The sequence below is a fragment of the Engraulis encrasicolus genome, chromosome 11 (assembly GCF_034702125.1).
Source record: "Engraulis encrasicolus isolate BLACKSEA-1 chromosome 11, IST_EnEncr_1.0, whole genome shotgun sequence".
Classification (NCBI taxonomy): Eukaryota; Metazoa; Chordata; class Actinopteri; order Clupeiformes; family Engraulidae; genus Engraulis; species Engraulis encrasicolus.
Genome location: NC_085867.1, coordinates 21,573,205 through 21,590,704, shown reverse-complemented (window position 1 = coordinate 21,590,704; position 17,500 = coordinate 21,573,205). Strand labels below are relative to the sequence as shown.

At 44.4% G+C, this 17,500-nt stretch overlaps 1 protein-coding gene across 2 annotated transcripts in view; it reads left to right on the top strand.

The window, feature by feature from the left end:
• The window catches only part of abl1 (c-abl oncogene 1, non-receptor tyrosine kinase), a 71,555-nt gene that overhangs the window by 27,742 nt on the left and 26,313 nt on the right, over nt 1-17,500 (top strand). The window contains exon 1 of one of the 2 annotated variants that reach the window (XM_063210196.1): nt 8,878-9,876. The exons of the other annotated variant lie outside the window; for it this stretch is intronic. Coding sequence (XP_063066266.1) covers nt 9,792-9,876 — 85 coding nt within the window. The 5' untranslated portion in view covers nt 8,878-9,791. Of the gene's footprint in view, nt 1-8,877; nt 9,877-17,500 lie in introns of those variants that run through there. 2 annotated transcript variants of the gene reach the window in all.

Genomic DNA, 17,500 nt, shown 5'->3' with positions numbered 1-17,500 from the left:
CTCATCACTCTTCCTCTCCTCTCCCCTCCTCTCATCATTCCTCCTCTCTGCTCCTCTCCTCTCATCTCCTCTCCTCATTCCTCCTCTCCTCTCATCTCCTCTTCATTCATCCTCTCTCTGCCTCTCCTCTCCTCATTCCTCCTCTCATCTCCTCTCCTCTCTTCATTCCTCCTCTCCTCTCCTCATTCCTCCTCTCATCTCCTCTCCTCTCCTCCTTGTGCCTCGCCTCATTGCTCCTCTCTCCCCACTCCTCCGTCCTTGCCTCTCCTTTCCTCTGCTTGCCTCTCCACTCCTCTCATCGTTCTTCTCTGCTCCTCTCCTTGCTCCTCTTTTTCTTGCCTCTCCTCTCACCGCTCCTCCTCTTCTCTCGCTGTTCCTCCTCTCCACTCCTCTTAATGCTACTTGCTGCTCCCCCTCTTCCTTCCATCGCTCCTCCTCTCCTCACCTCTCATCTTCTCCTGGCTCTCTCTTTCTTCTCCTTTCCTTTGTTCTGCCTCTGACTCTTTGTCTCTCAGGTATGTAAGAGACCTAGGCGAGTCTATCGGCGACTGAGTCCGCTGTGTACGTAAATCATGAAATGTACAGGCAGTAATGATCTAAGATTTGTAATGTAAGAACATTACGTAAACGGACCATTTCATTTCATTCTGGAGGAATTTTAAAGCAGCCTTACGTCTATCTGGCCAAGGCTAGCGGACCCTCTCGCAATAATAGTCCATCTGGCCAAGGCTCGCGGACCCTCTCGCAATAATAGTCTATCTAGCCTAGGTTAGTGGACCCTCTCGCAATAATAGTCTATCTAGCCTAGGTTAGTGGACCGTCTCGCAATAATAGTCTATCTAGCCTAGGCTAGTGGACCGTCTCGCAATAATAGTCTATCTAGCCTAGGTTAGTGGACCGTCTCGCAATAATAGTCTATCTAGCCTAGGCTAGCGGACCCTCTCGCAATAATAGTCTATCTAGCCTAGGTTAGTGGACCGTCTCGCAATAATAGTCTATCTAGCCTAGGCTAGTGGACCCTCTCGCAATAATAGTCTATCTAGCCTAGGCTAGTGGACCCTCTCGCAATAATAGTCTATCTAGCCTAGGTTAGTGGACCGTCTCGCAATAATAGTCTATCTAGCCTAGGCTAGTGGACCCTCTCGCAATAATAGTCTATCTAGCCTAGGCTAGTGGACCCTCTCGCAATAATAGTCTATCTAGCCCAGGATAGCGGACCCTCTCACACTAGTAGTTCATCTGGCCCAGGCTAGCGGACCCTATTGTGCTGGGAGTCTATCTAGCCTAGGCTAGTGGACTCTATGGCGCTATGTGCTGTGTCCTGGGCTAGGAGTCTTTGTGCGCTATGAGCTATCGTAGGTATGCGGTGAGCTCATAAAGGCACTCAGCTGGCTTGGCCTGCAGCACAGCAATCTGACTCATATCCAGGGACACAAGGCGGACTTAGGACATGTTATCTGGGTCCCTCCATTAAGTGTGTGTGTGTGCGTGTGTGTGTGTGTGTGTGTGTGTTTGCGTGCGTTAGGTGGAGAGTTTGTGTGTGTGTTGTTGAAGAGAATCAACAAAACCCACCCACGTCTGATGTAATCCACAACTGGCCAAGGAAAAGCACTCTGCACTCCAGATTTGGTCCGGTGCGTGTGGAGGGTTATGAAACTGAACCAAAATACTGTAGTCCTGCCCATGCTTAGAAATTACAAAAATAATAAATTGCGTAATTTGTAAGATAATAGATACCTAAGATAATAGAAACATTGACCGTTACATAAATTACATACACATACAGCAAGCATACAAGGGCTGCACAGTGGTGGTGCACCATACTAATGTCGAGACCACATGCATATGCTGTGCAGGACCACATTCTGGGTCCTTAAATGGAGTTCAGATTAGGTAGGCGAATGCTTAGTTTACTTCAGGGTATGTACCGGTATGAGTGCCAAATTATATGTTAGGAAAATAAACCCCTTACTTTACATTAGCGTAGAAGTAAATTGTTCATAAAAAAATCTGATATGCCAGTCTGCTCACCTATGAAAGACACCTGAGTCTCTCGGCCTGTTCTCCAGTTTCCTTGGCTGTAGCTTCAGACAGTGCTTCTCCTGTGGTGGTGGCTGGATTCTGCCGTCATCATCCTTGTGTGTGTGTGTGTGTGTGTGTGTGTGTGTGTGTGTGTGTGTTCGCTCATCTCCGTCTCCCACTCTCTCATGTGGTGTCTGGACATCTGAGATATTAGAAGCATGCATTAGCTAATAATCGGTCCACGTGCCAGCAGCAAAACCAAGCTAGCTAGCCAGCCAGTCATCTGCTTCAAGAGCCAAACCAGCCAGCTAGGCATTTCTCTAGCCAGCGGGCCAAGCCTTTGGGCTGCAGAGTGGCCCTGGGTTCCCGCCTGTCTGGAGTCACCAGCTCAAGTGCACTAATATCTGGGAGTGAGTCACATACGGGTGATTCTCACGAAGCTAAAAAAAACAATGGCAATGACTTTTTAATGGTTAAATATGACAGGGATTCTTTTGATAATATACATGACTGTAGAGCAAGACGTGTACTTTCTGGCACACTAGTTCATTTTAAAAAATATTATTTTTATTTTCCACTTTTTATGCATTTTATAGGCAAATTCTCATTACCGAAATGTGTCCCGACCAAAATTTCTGGTCTTTGAATTAGGGTAAAACATAATAAAAAAAATTAAAATACATAAATGACACTACAAGAGCGTTAGTCCATGTCCGAAGTTTCATTAAGTGTTCCTTGTTGGCAATTTAAATAATGAACACTAATGAATATTTCAAGAAAAGATCGTGTCCCCAAGTTTTTCTTCTCATTACCGCAATATATTTCAGAACTACAATTAAAAGCCATCAGAATTTCATTATGAGCTGAAACTACCTCCAATTCATCTGTACTAACAGGAGATTCAAGATGGCTACATGATTAGTCAGCCTTATTGTTTGTGCCTGTAAAATGTCACAATTTGTCTCAAAAATATGCAAATACGACAAAAGTGGTTCTCATTACCGAAATCAGTCAATATTTCGAAATGAAAAAGATTTTTTCATTTTAAACTTGCTTGGTAATAGGGTATTCCTTTTCAGAATTCAACAATGGTCATGAATTAGCTATGTCATAATTACTCAAGTTACAGTTAGCATTATTGTGCTGAGCCATCTCATTACCGCAATACACATTCTCATTACCGCAATGTTTTAAGTACCTTTCGGTAATGAGGATTGTCAATTTCGGTAATGAGACTCTATGGTGATCTACATTAAGAATATATTTTCATGACATATATGTATTTCACTTTTTATTTATGTACATTTTTAAACATGCAACTGCAACCTTAAATACAAGTTATATTTTTGCAGTCACTATGTCACTTAATTATAGTTAAAGCACTTGATGAAAGTGTTAAGTGAAATTGCATCCATTTCAGGTTGAAATATGCAATTGTATTGAATCGATATTCGATATACAATATTGTAAGTAAACAAAGCAAAAGTAAATACCTAACATATGCAATAGTTCCTTCATCTAATGGGGGTTGTAAAAGTGATCATCTCCCTATACATTACATAGGCTAAATTGAGTGGTCATATAGGTGTTGTTCATAGACCATTTTTCTGTTCTCATCCTTTCTGGCTAATGTTGTGGTAACATTTACATTTTGTCCCACCCTTGGAAGAACAATAATCGACTATGGGCCAGAAACCCTGTTGTGAGAGTTCATTGAGAGTAGCAAGTCACAACTTAATTGTTGCTCACATGCCAACCCATGAATCAATATTCTGGCTGTTTCCACCCTCGAAATGTGGTCTTTTGATGCAAAAAATGATCAAATTGCCTGGTGATGTCACCCAATGCAAAGGCAATTGCAAACAACGAAGCCAGCACTCGCAGTGAAGTTGTCAGATTGTGTAGATGGCAAAAAGGGAAAAAGTTGGGAGACAAAATCGACTCACTTCAAGTCTATGTGCTTTTCCAGAAATTGACAGGTTTTTTGCTTCCTGTGTTCGGTTGTCACTTTGCACTGATTTAGCTGAAAATGCCCATTCACAGCAATTTAAAATTCCAAGTCTATTGTGCCACCCTTTGACAAGTATCAAACATGCTAGAAAATGACAAGGAAGTTAAGGTAGTGCAACGGAACAATACTGCAAGAGAAGAGCAGGATTTTGCAACGTTTTAATTCTGTGTTTCATGCACCCTATACTAATTATGGGCATGTCTGATATTGTCCTGAAAACCAAACATTTTTTCTTTTTCAAAAATGTGAGTGAAATGAACGCCCACTTGGGAAACTACAACTCCCATTGTCATTGTGATCCAGCACTCCACAGCACACACATGAACACTGCACAACAGAATGGCATTTATGCCTCACCCGCATTTATGCCTCATCCCCAATAGCGCCCGAACGGGAGCAGTACTATGCTCAGGGTACCTCAGTCATGGAGGAGGATGGGGGAGATCACTGGTTAATTACTCCCTCCACCAACCTGGCGGGTCGGGAATCGGGAGTCTGATGACCTAACCCATGACTGCCATTGATGTGCAATGTGCAACACAAGCAGTTAGTGGTGTTCAGTGATATTTCATAACACATAACGGTCATTGTGAATTCCGTCTTTGGTCCGGACAGCATTATGGTGATACTGTACCGAAAATGTACCGAACTGTGACCCTAAAACCAAGGTGTACCGAACCCGCATACCATACAAGCTACTCTAGTCATCTCTTGTTCCTTCCTAGTTGCCGGTGCGCGCCGAGTCAGAAAAAAAAGTCCAGTGCACGACCTCGCACTGCGACATGATTTTCCTTCTCATGACAGATTTAGATTTCTGGTCCACTATAGATTTTTGGCTGGAGAGATCAGTGGTGAGTTGTGATGTCAGGGTGGGGATGAGGAGTGGGATGTATGCGCTTCATTGGGATCATCAGGTGGCTACCCTCTGGTGTTTTGATGATGGACTAACTTTAACTTCAGAGTGCACCCCTTGGCCTTCACCCCTTTTGGTGCCCAGGAGGGGCCTCGCCTCTTCACCTACTGCAGGGGTGGGGAACCTTTTTCATTTGAGGGGCCTCTTCAAATTCATCTGAGGGCCATAAAAGTTCTCAAAGAGCCGTATTAAGAACACAAACCAGGATTTTCCCCGGCACTTTAGGCCTATATTGAAGGCAGCCACATTTAAAACAGACCCCACCTTCTCTAGTCCCCCTGAATATAACTTAATTGTATTGCAAATGTATTTTGTAAGATGCCTTTACAAAATATGTCATATTTCATGTGAAGCTGCATAACATTGAATTTATATCGGGGGCCTGATTAAACGGCCTCAAATGACCCTCGAGATGGCCCTCGAGTTCCCCACCCCTGACCTATGGTCTTTTATGGCCTTTGGCTGGGTTAAGTCTTGAATCCCAATATCCTTCAGTAGCTTAATGAATGGTTTTATATAGAATATATTTATCATCTTATTAGGTGTCATTTGATTAGTTCTGCCCTGGAGACTCCGTCGTTGTGCTAATAATAATAACATATCACATCATTTACTAATATTTGGCTTTAGTTCCATTTATTCCTCCTTATTCTCATTACCGAAAACTCATTCTCATTACCGAAATGTATCCCTCATTACCGAAATGAGCACTTAATTGTAAAAAAAAGTACTAAAGGAAAACTGTATTCATATATATTTTTTATGAACACAGTACCTTTCATGTTTCTTTCACTTCAGTATATTTTTGGACCGAAATTGTAGGTTTTCACTGATTTATTCTAAAATTAAAGAGGAAAACAAATGATCATATTGCGGTAATGAGGTAAAATGGTAAAATTCTTAAACTACAATAATAAGAAACAAATCTTTTTTGAGTGTTTTATGTAGCCCCTAGTACAACTATCAATATTCAATGAACAAAACTGCAAGAACAATTAAGTTTCCTAATACATTTCATGAAAGAAAAAAATTGCGGTAATGAGCATTTTAGCAGACATGGACTTTTAAAACGTTAAAAAATGTGTTTTAAATAGTTGTCAGGTAAGTTGATATTATTGTGCTTAGTAACTGTACACTTTAATGTAACTGATTCAAAAAGAAATTCAATCAAAAAAGCATTTTGAAAAAATGGTTGTCAAAACACCTTTGTTGCGCGTTTCGTGTGAATCACCCATACACACACACACACACACACACACACACACACACACACACACACACACACACACACACACACACACACACACACACACACACACACACACACACACACACACACACACTGTGATCTCACTCTTTAGCGGAGTGGGATGGGACCCAGAAGAACTAATACTTAACTCTGTGCCGCTGAGCCTGAAAAGCCATTTCCATCCCTCCGAGCACGGCCTCAGGGTCAACAGGTTTATCAGGGCTCGTGCCCTCAGTGCAGCCGGCATCGTTTTATTCAGGACGTATTTGAAAATAAACGTTCGTTTGGCCCACGGTGGAAACGTCTATTTTTAGCTCCCGATAAACAGGGAGATATCTCTGACGATGGAGCCTTGCGAGGGTTGCAAGCCTGTATTTTCGGGCAATTTAGCCATTAGCTGGGCTGAATGAGCTCGTAAAACAGTATGCAAATGTCACAGCGGTCTTGTTTTTGTTTTGGTAGACATGGTAATGCATGTTGGGCTGTCTGCTCAGGTTTCCATCAGTCCAGTATGGCTGAGGATGGGCGATGGCCGTGTGTCACCCTACTAGCATCCATGCACATGTCCGCACATACCTGGCTGACTACCAATGCCATGTATTTACACCAATGCAGAATCCTAGGCCTTTGAAAAAGAAAACGTTTCCTCTTTATGACCTAACTATATAGGCTTTCACATTGGGTCTCTCTTAGTCTCATTTCAGTAGCTGAGAGCTGATTTGAGAATGTGGAAACTTTTCTGTTTGCCTTATATTCATGTCATGCAGCTATGTAAACCATAGTGTATTGAATTGGGAGTGTGTTGCATGGCTTTTTTTTCTATATTTGGAATGCTGGAATTACAATGTCCTGTTATTTCCATGTTGAAATCTGAAGCTGATTCAGTCTAGCTGTACAATGTGATAAAGACATGTCTCAGTGACAAAAAAAGTGACAATGATATATTATAGGTAATTATCTATAGCCAGTCTCCATGGGCATGGCCTTACTAAGTTTGTCTATCTTTGGCTGTCTCTCTGTAGTTCAAATGGGAAACTATCCCGTTTCAAAACCAGTGTAACAACTGTATAGGGAAAGTGCTTAGTGTTGCTTTAAGCTGGCTTGGATGCGTTCACTTGTTTGATTGGCTCGCTTGCATCCCCTTTGGGACCATCACTGCAGCAGCACTGACACGCCGTGTCACAAGGATGTGGAAAGGAACTGTCTGTTGCGCATGCCGCTATGTTGTTTAGGGGTGTGCAAAATAATCGTCATATCGATGCATCGCAATACTTAATTTCACGATACAATGCATCGATTCATGACAAGGTATCGTGATACTTACTTTCTCAATATACTGCATGGATTCATGACAATTGATTATTTGATAGCAATAAAATTCTATTTGCCACGGGTTGATTTTGTTCAGTAGAGATTAGGTAATATTTCTGTTGTGATGTAAGCTCTCTCCCAGATGATAAAATGCTTAAATAGAATGAACTGACTTATGAAAGCTACACAGCAACTGACAAATACGCTGTATTTTACACATTTACTGAAGTAAATATCGCAATGCATCAGAGTAGTACGTGAATCGCAATGCATCGTGATAGAATCGCATCGTGACATGTGTATCGTGATGCGCATCGAATTGTGAACCCTTTGCCAATACCCACCCCTAATGTTGTTCATCATTTCTGTGGGTTCCCCTCTCTCCAAAAGGAAGACACTGGCACGACACGGCGCGCACTTAAGTCCCCCTGGTTCACATTTTATTGGCATCGCTGGCCTGTGTTGAGTTTCTGCTCAAGGGAGCGATGGAGTGACTGTTGAAACCACAGGTCGTGTTTAAGTGTCAGTCCGAGCAGCCCCTAAAGACTGCTGAGGGAACTGGGCATAGCTGTCGCAACAGCAGCATCTCTGGTTTGAGTCCCTTTGCACTTTGACAGATGGGTCCTTTAGGATGTCAAATCTTCTCATTTGGCCTCTTTTATGCTTTTAATAATATTAATAATAACAATTGTAAAGATAATAAGCTAACTATTTGTTCATAGCTCATACAGTTATGCCTCTCTAAGTGTTTTAATAGTTTGACAGTACTACAAAAGTAGACCGTTTTGCTGAGCAGTTGTGAGATGCCATTTTTCTCAATGAAATCTTAGAATCTGAGCTCCTTATTTTGCCTGCCTCAGGTTTATAGGCTCTTGTTTTGTCGTCCTTAGGGTTTTAATATCAGCCTTTCCCATTTGTCCATTGCAAATCAAGGTGGTCATTTCCAGTCAGTAGGCAAAGGTTGATGGGGGGGGGGGTTGTTATTAAGGACTAGAAGTGTGTGTGTGTGTGTGTGTGTGTCTGTGTGTGTGTGTGTGTGTGTGCGTGTGTCTGTGTGTGTGTCTGTGGATGGGTGTTCTGTTATTTGGCAACAGTTGGAGTCCCACTGACTGCGAGCGGTGCAGAGAGTGCGTCAAGTCATTTGGTCCTGCTTCCAGCACTCATTCTTTTAAAACCTGTAAACATTTCAGACTGGCGCTTAGCAGGCAGAGAAGAAGAGGGGGAGGATGGGGTGAGGTGGAGGGAAGGAGAAAAGAGAACCGCTGGAGAGAGGGGGAGGGAGGAGGAGGAGGAGGAGAAGTTGAGAAGAAGCGGGCCGGTGGTTATGGAAGGAGGGGCTTCGCTCCCCTCAGCTCTCATTTCTGCCCTCCTCTCAGCTCTCCTGCCTTCTAACACAGAGAGACAGACTAAGTTTGCTCCTCCATTGTCTTCCATTTGGTCAAACTTTCCTGTCTGTCTGAGTGATTAATTGTGTCTTGTGTGTATCCCTAACTTTGTGTTCATGAGGGTTGCTTTTTTCACCCTCTGAGTGTGCGTGTGTGCTTGTGTTTGTATGTGTGTGCGTGTGCGTGCTCGAGGAGAGGTGGGAGGATCCATCCAGCTGATGTCATCCAGTCCAGCTCTGAGAGCAGCCGTGGCTGAAAGGGGCCCTTTGTTGGCAGAGAGCAGCACGAGCAAGCAAGCGAGCTAGGGAGACTGTGTGTTTATGTGAGCGAGTGTGTGTGTGTTAGCATGGCCCTGCGCCTCTCCAGCTAACCGCCTCTGACGCCGACAGTACCGCACACGAGAGCGCCATGGCATTGCTGGGACGACCCGCTAACTTCGCCGCCGCCACCACTAACTAACTCGCTCCGCCATCCGTCCGTCTGACCGATAGCCACGCAGGACTTTTCTCGTGTGGACCAGTGGCTTTGTCTTTCAGTGACTTTGTTTTTTTTTTGTTCGTTCTGCCTGTTTTTTTCTGCCCCTCTGTCTCGGGAGAGAAACCAAACTCCTCGCTGGTCTGGAAAAAATGGAGCACTTTGGACTTGAAGCCAAACGGGTCGGCTAAGTTCGTTTTTTGAAATCATCTGGGAGAAAAAGGAGAAGGAGAACCAGCTTGGAAACTGTTGCGTTTTAATAACTCACTTTTGTGAGTTTTTCGTCATTGTTGTAGTCATTTTGCTTTTTTATTCCACAAAAGTTTACGTTTTTTCTTTTTTAGTTCTTCCCTCTGTTCGTGAGCTTTTGGAAAAGTAGTGCCACAGAGGTGGATGTTTTAAGAGGGAGGGAGTGAGATAAAGCAAATGAAAATGTTGGAGATTTGCCTGAAATTGGTGGGCTGCAAATCCAAGAAAGGCCTGTCATCTGCCTCCAGTTACTACTTTGAAGGTAAGAACTCACTCAGATCTGAAGAGCAACAGCTGGCTAAAGACTAGTTTGCATCTGTGTGGTGTCTGTATTTGTGTGTGTGTGTGTGTGTGTGTGTGTGTGTGTGTGTGTGTGTGTGTGTGTGTGTGTGTGCATGTGGTGTCTGTGTGTGTGTGTGTGTATCCTCACAGGAGAAACTAAGGGAATAGTTTAAACTCTTTGACATCGGAGTTGCTCGAAAGCAAACCGTTATATTGGTTTGGCTTTTGCTCGGTAACCGTAATAGAAGATGGTGCTGATCGTTTTTTAAGGCCTCAAAAAACGTCCTCGAAGCCCGAGCTCACTAAAGTGGAGAGGGGAGAAGAAGAAGAAGAAGAAGAAGAGGGGTTGGTTGGGTGTGGGGGTGGGGGAGCCTGGGGGAGGGAGATCGGAGCTAGACACACTGGCTCTCCGCGAAAAGAAAGGGAGGAAAAAACCAAGGGAGGAGAGAATACAAGGAAATCTGATTCCCGACCGCTCGCTCTTGACTTTTTTGTTTTGCCTGAAAGCTTTTCACGCTACAGAACCGTAGCCCTTGCCCTTGTTTTTGAACCACCCCCCACATATTTCCGAATTCATTTGGCAGCTTCATTTGTGTTGTACATATTTGAGGGACGAACAAAAGTTCAAACCAGAGAGAGATTGCTGTGAGGAGGCGGTTAAACAGTCAAGTCCTATGGCTCGCTCTCTCTCTCTCTCTCTCTCTCTCTCTCTCTCTCTCTCTCTCTCTCTCTCTCTCTCTCTCTGAGGCTTGAGGAGAGCAGACAGGCCCTCTGTGTGTCTGTACGAGTATGGGGAACACTCATCTTTGAGTGTCAACTGTTTACTCAATTTAGTATTCCTAGAATTGTGCGGCCTATGTTTGAAGCGCGGACTGGGTCAGTGTAATTGATTTTTGATGGCAAGATGGAAAGTTCACCATGTGCTGTCCTGGGGTTGCGCAAGAGGATAACTAGATAGGCCTAAATGGCCAGGGGACTTTGGGGGATGAGCAAGACTTGTTTACTGTCTGACTTTTCCGTCTGAGGCTCCAGTCTGCAAATTAATCTTCCATTACTTCAAATTCCATCTTGAATGTCCTCCAAACTCGCTTTGAGATCCTTCATCCTCAAAATGTCATTTTTTCCCCACACATTGAATTAGACAGAAGGATTTCAAACTTGTGGACTTCTCCCTATCAGACAGCAAATCCAACTTTGTCCTGCATCTTAACAAGTTTCATTATAACCCAACTAGACATCACTTGGAATGTACAGTGACGTCCAATAAGACCTCCACAGGATCTGTGATAAGAGTTGCTTTCACACCTGGACATCTTTGGAGAGCTTTTGGGTTTCTTTCGGCTTTTCGCACATGCCTTCTCATTTTGGGCCCCCTAGCCTAATGGGAGATTTGTGAGGTGATTGCATAGGGAGTTAACATTTTCACAAAGAAACTGTTCCTACTCTCCTATTTGTGGATTGATTCGTTTTTGTGTGAATGTCGGAAGGTGAACATTTTTGGGGCTATGAGTTCCAGGGGACTTTGATCATTTCTGGCCTCCATGTAGCTGGAAGTGTCTGAAGCTCCCCCCTTCCCCCCTGTAGGCCACTGGGTTCAGGACTCTCTTGTAAAATGTCTAAACCTTTTTGGCTCTCTGCATCTCCATACTCTGTCCCTCGATCACCCCAAGCCTTCAAGTCTGTCCCTTGTTCCCTTCAAGACTTTTCTGGTCATTTGGACAGTTTACTATAAAACAAAACAACTGTGCTCATTACTCCATTGCCACACCACACTGCCCTGGCTCGTTTGCTTGCTTTGTTTCGACACCACGCCACATTGCTCTAATTTTGCTCACTTCTGGGAGCTTCCTCTAAACAGAACCAGCTCCTTCTAAGCCTTCCCCCCATCCCCCAGGGACTGTTCCGTCATGGAGTATGTCTCAGCTTGGTGTCACACTTCGCTAACGACAGAGGCATTTGGAGCCAGGAAAACACCACCACATGGCGTACATACCTTTGCCTGGTGCACTCTCTGCCTGCCTGGTGCCACTACCATGACACACACACACACACACACACACACACACACACACACACACACACACACACACACACACACACACACACAATTTTAGTCTTCATTTCCTTGAATGGTTTGGTTTGAAGTCTTCTATATTATTTTTCTAATATTACCGTTTTTGACAGTTTTCAGGACTTGGTCATCTTTCACTTTTTTTACTAATCTTTTGCTGGCTTTGATCCCCTGGTTTCTGCTTGGCTCTTCACAGAGCCACAGAGAGGGTGCTGTTTTGAAGATTCCACTATGGAAAGCATTTACACTAGTTTGTGTTTTTTATGTCCCAAGGCACAGTTGTCATGTCGACCAAAGACCAAACATCAGACCTTTTTCCATTTTCCCCATAAACTCAGTTCTCATCATCACCAACCTGTGGATCGCTGACTTCCCTCTGGTCCTATATTTCTCTCTTTCTCTCTCTCTCTCTCTCTCTCTCTCCATCACTCAATCTCTCTCCTTCACTATATCCCCAGTGCTTTTCTTTCCCTCTCTCCCTCTCTGACATCCCATGCTCCATCTCTCTGCCATCGCTCATTCTTTCACTCTCCTTTCCTTGGCCTGCTATTTCCCACTCTTGCTCCTTCTCTCTCTTCCCTCTTCCCGCTCTTCTTCTTCAGGACGGACTCATGGCCAGTTCCTCTGCTTGTTTACCTTTTAGTCACCATGACTGCTTTTCGTCACGAGATTCTCTTATCCAGAGCATGTTCTGTCGCTCTCAGAATGCCTCCTCTTCCGCCATTGCACGTCGTACTTCATTGTGCTCTTGTTTCCTGCCCTTCCAAGGAAGCAGACCAGAGTTGGGGCAACACGCTTCCCCAGAGCTGACCTTTCATCGTGTTGTCACAAGTATCAAAAACATCCTGGCCTGAGTTCTGGGCCTCAGTTAAAAATCATTACCTTTGTGTGGAGGATGTTTTTCTTTTTCTTAAATCTGTTGCCATCCCAATTCTTGTACCTCGCAGTTAGTTGATTTTCAGCTCATTTAATAGTGTGAGGATGACTTCAGGTGCCATTGTGTGGGCAGTCTGACTGGCTTGTGCTTTGCCTGTACACCACACTGTGTGGGTTTCTAAATAGAAGTATATTTTCCAACAATGTTATGCCTTTCACACTGGGTAGCCATTTCAGTGGGGCATTGCTAACTTTTCGGGACAGAAACTGTTCAAAAACAGGTTCCCACAGAGAACTTTGGTGTGAAACCCAAAAAACACTAGAATTCCATGTGGCATTCTGTGGAGCCCTAAAACCCTAGAATTCCACACTGTCTTCTATGGAGCACCTAACATTCTTCAAAACCCAGAGATATCCTGCCAGCCTTCCTCTTCTGTCACAATAGTGTTGTGGTACGTCCAGAGAGGTTAAGCCTTGTGGACACCCAACAGTACTGCACGCACTTAGTTTCTCTCCTTCCGTGCTAAACCACATAGCCAGAGCTCAAATCCCCCCCCCCTCTAGATACATAGGATCTCTCTCTCTCTCTCTCTCTCTCTCTCTCTCTCTCTCTCTCTCTCTCTCTCTCTCTCTCTCTCTCTCTCTCTCTCTCTCTCTCTCTCTCTCTCTCTCTCTCTCTCTCTCTCTCTCTCTCTCTCTCTCTCTCTCTCTGTGTTATCTGGTGGAGCTGCTGAGGAATGTTAATTGCCCACCCCCCCAGGACCCTAGAGTACTGTAGGGCGACAGAAGGCTCCACAGGCCAGGGATCGCTTGCAACTGATGACATCTGACCATCAGTCCCATGACTTTCTAAGGCAGGCGGGAGATTGTGTGTGTGTGTGTGTGTGTGTGTGTGTGTGTGTGTGTGTGTGTGTGTGTGTGTGTGTGTGTGTGTGTGTGTGTGTGTGTGTGTGTGTGTGTGTGTGTGTGTGTGTGTGTGTGTGTGTGTGTGTGTGTGTGTGTGTGTGTGCTGCATGTACGTATATTTATGTGTTATGAAACAGGCAAGCCTTGAATTTGAATAATGGATTTGAATAATCTCAGGGTCCTTTAAGTAGTTTCACAGGACTGGCCTCTTCAACATCTCTTTTAAAGCTATTTTATGCAGCGTCACCATAGAAAAGTGTTGTGTCACAGCGTGGCATTACAGCATGTGGTATAAGTAAGGGATAACGGCCGACAAGGTGACCAGTTCCACAAAGTCAATGGCGAGGCAGCAGCTCCGAACTCTGGCGACATGCGCAGCACGGAGACAGAGTTGCCTCTGCCAAGCCATTAACTTTGTGGAAACGGTCAACCTCGAAGGCTGTTATCCCGATTATCTGCCGTTAGGGTAGGGTACTTTTAAAAGATCTATTATTGTCTGTTAAGTTGTAGGAGCCTTGCCAACTGCACCAGAAGCTTGTGAGCAAGATAGACGCGTTGCTGATTTTCCTTAGACGATATGCATGGTTTCTACAGTGTTATATCTTAGATACCGTCAGCATTCCAAACGAAGATTCTATGCGCGTCTAACTAAGACGCCGTTTCCACGTAGCCTGCTATTTTTGAAAATGCATTGGTTTTGGCCTTCCGTATCCGTATCGAGTTTTAAAATCCACATATCAAAAATCCCATTTAGGAGGCTAAAATAAAAATAAATAATAAAAATATCCTGCTACGTAGAAACAGCACCCTAGTCGCACGCTTGACGCCTGACTGGTTCCACGGAATTTATGGTCACCCCATCAGCCAATCAGAAAAGAGAATTCCGTTGCCATAACTGATTATGCATGATTCTTGCATCAAGTTGAATATTGGGAAAGTTTGAAATTGTTCACATCAATATACCTGATGTGGAATGAGCTCTACAAGACAGTGATGCCTACATAGCAGTGATGCCTCCATAGCAGTGATGCCTCCATAAGTGATTCCTACATAGCAGTGATGCCTCCATAGCAGTGATGCCTCCATAGCAGTGATGCCTCCATAGCAGTGATGCCTACATAGCAGTGATGCCTACATAGCAGTGATTCCTCCATAAGTGATTCCTCCATAAGTGATTCCTACATAGCAGTGAGGCCTACATAGCAGTGATGCCTACATAGCAGTGTTTCCTCCATAAGTGATTCCTCCATAAGTGATTCCTCCATAAGTGATTGCTCCATAGCAGTGATTCCTCCATAGCAGTGTTTCCTCCATAAGTGATTCCTCCATAAGTGATTCCTCCATAAGTGATTCCTCCATAAGTGATTCCTACATAGCAGTGATTCCTCCATAAGTGATTCCTACATAGCAGTGATTCCTCCATAAGTGATTGCTCCATAGCAGTGATTCCTCCATAGCAGTGATTCCTCCATAAGTGATTCCTCCATAGCAGTGATTCCTCCATAGCAGTGTTTCCTCCATAAGTGATTCCTTCACAGCAGTGATGCCTACATAGCAGTGATGCCTACATAGCAGTGATGCCTACATAGCAGTGATTCCTCCATAAGTGATTCCTCCATAGCAGTGATTCCTCCATAGCAGTGATTCCTCCATAAGTGATTCCTCCATAAGTGATTCCTACATAGCAGTGGTTCCTACATAGCAGTGATTCCTACATAGCAGTGATGCCTACATAGCAGTGAGGCCTACATAGCAGTGGTGCCTACATAGCAGTGAGTCCTACATGGCAGCGATTCCTACACAGCAGTGTAAAATGTAGCCTGAATGTAAAAAGAGGCCCAGTCAGCGACGGTGCCTCCATGGGCTGCCTGAGCCTGAAGCATCTGTGTGCACTCCAGCTGGTCTACTCCACTCTAGTCTCTCTACTTCGCCCGGCTGCTCTAGAGAGTAACCAGAGCCAGTCTGAGTCTCAGGCCTGTAATTGAAAACAAAGCCTCTGCACTGCAGGAAATGAGAGGGCCGACCTCGCTGCACTGTGCTTAAAGGAGGAGGGTTAAAGCCTATACTGTTCTGTGCTTTACAGATGGGGGTTAGATACGCCACTGCTCTGTGCTTTACAGTAAGAGATGGGATAGAGATTGCCATGTCGAGCTGTGCTCCGCCATGTGTGGAAATGAGTTTGGAGTCTGCACACTTAAAATCCTTTTTTCTTAGATTTTTCTTATTCCATGGCAGGATTACATTTCGACCATTGCATTCATCAGATTCAGCCTTTATTCTGCACCTTTTCCTGGATGTGCACCATTTTCACCCTCAACAATATGCTCACTTTGTACTTTCCCTTGAGTTAAATAATTGATTTGACCTCTATCCTGTGCATTCAGCCGTTCTTTGAATCTGTTGATATTAGCTACTAGCTAGCATTGGAATCGTACTGGACCACCAAGCACCTCTCCGGCTAGCATCACATTTAAAAATTATCTGAGTTTTCTGAGACCTTTCCTGTCTTAAAGTTGTCTCTACTGAAGTTGGATAGTGCAAAAACTGAACCAGAAAAGCTAAATGTGGCAATGGCAATTTCCTTGATTTTCTGATTTGACCTAGAGCTATGACACAGTAGCGCAATGATTTGTAGCACCTGAAAGTAGTCATAGGCTGAAGCAATGACTTCCATTTAGGATGAGGCTTACCGGCTGCTGTGCATCACTGTGCTTCACTGTGCTGAAGAGAAGTGCAATAGACTGTGCTGCTCTGTTATGAAGAAGAGGCCAACTGCATGCTGCTTTGCCTTAACAGGAGGGTTAGATACTGTGTGTTGCTGTGCTGTGCCTTCACAGGAGGCTTAGAGGCTGGCTGAGTCTGGCCTTTATTAAAGATCTCAGGCTGCATTATTACCTCTCAATGTCGTCATCAGATTGTACACCCCCTAGGGGCCAGGAGAGTGTCTAAGCTCCAGCATGCATGCACGCACGCACGCTTGCCATATTTCTCTCTCTCTCTCCCTCTCTCTCTCTCTCTCTCTCTCTCTCTCTCTCTCTCTCTCTCTCTCTCTCTCTCAGTTCCAGGGAATGTCATTGCCGTGCCATTAGGATGTGCTTACCGTTAGACTTACTGTTGGCAGAATCTGCTTAATGGCCTTCCTTTCCTCTCGGCATCCGTAAGGAAGCTCCATGGATGTTTGTGGGAATGCCCTGGGTTGTGTGGCTCATCCTGACTCAGATCCGCTCAGCTGATTCCATGCTCTTGGCCACTTCAGCCCAGTCCTGTCCCACTGGAGATTTCTGTCCCAGGAAACCCAGACGCTTTTGAGCGGTGTTGGGTAATTCCTGTCATTGCCTCTGGCTAGAAGCCTTTCATTTTCACTTAAGGCCTCCTGGCTTTCCTTCTGGAAGTGTGGAATGTTACGGTGCATTCCAATTGCACTCCAAGATTGTCGTTTCCCTAGCAACTAAGCCAAACATGTCAAATACAACACCCCCGTCATATTCCGATTTTTACTCAACTTCTTTAGACTCCTAGAGTGTACATTCAGAGCTGAGAAATATCTTGGGTTTTTTACGTTCATGAGCCCATTGGCTCCCAATGTAATTCAGTATGTCATGTACACAGTTTCCATGTTTTGTCTTTTCATTGAAACTGCCAACATTGGCTATTAACCGGCTAGTAGTTTCATTATTTATTGACCAGATTCCGTCGTCCAAACGTGTGGTGAATGGAACGGCTTCAGTTGAAGGTTCAGAAGTCCAGTTTG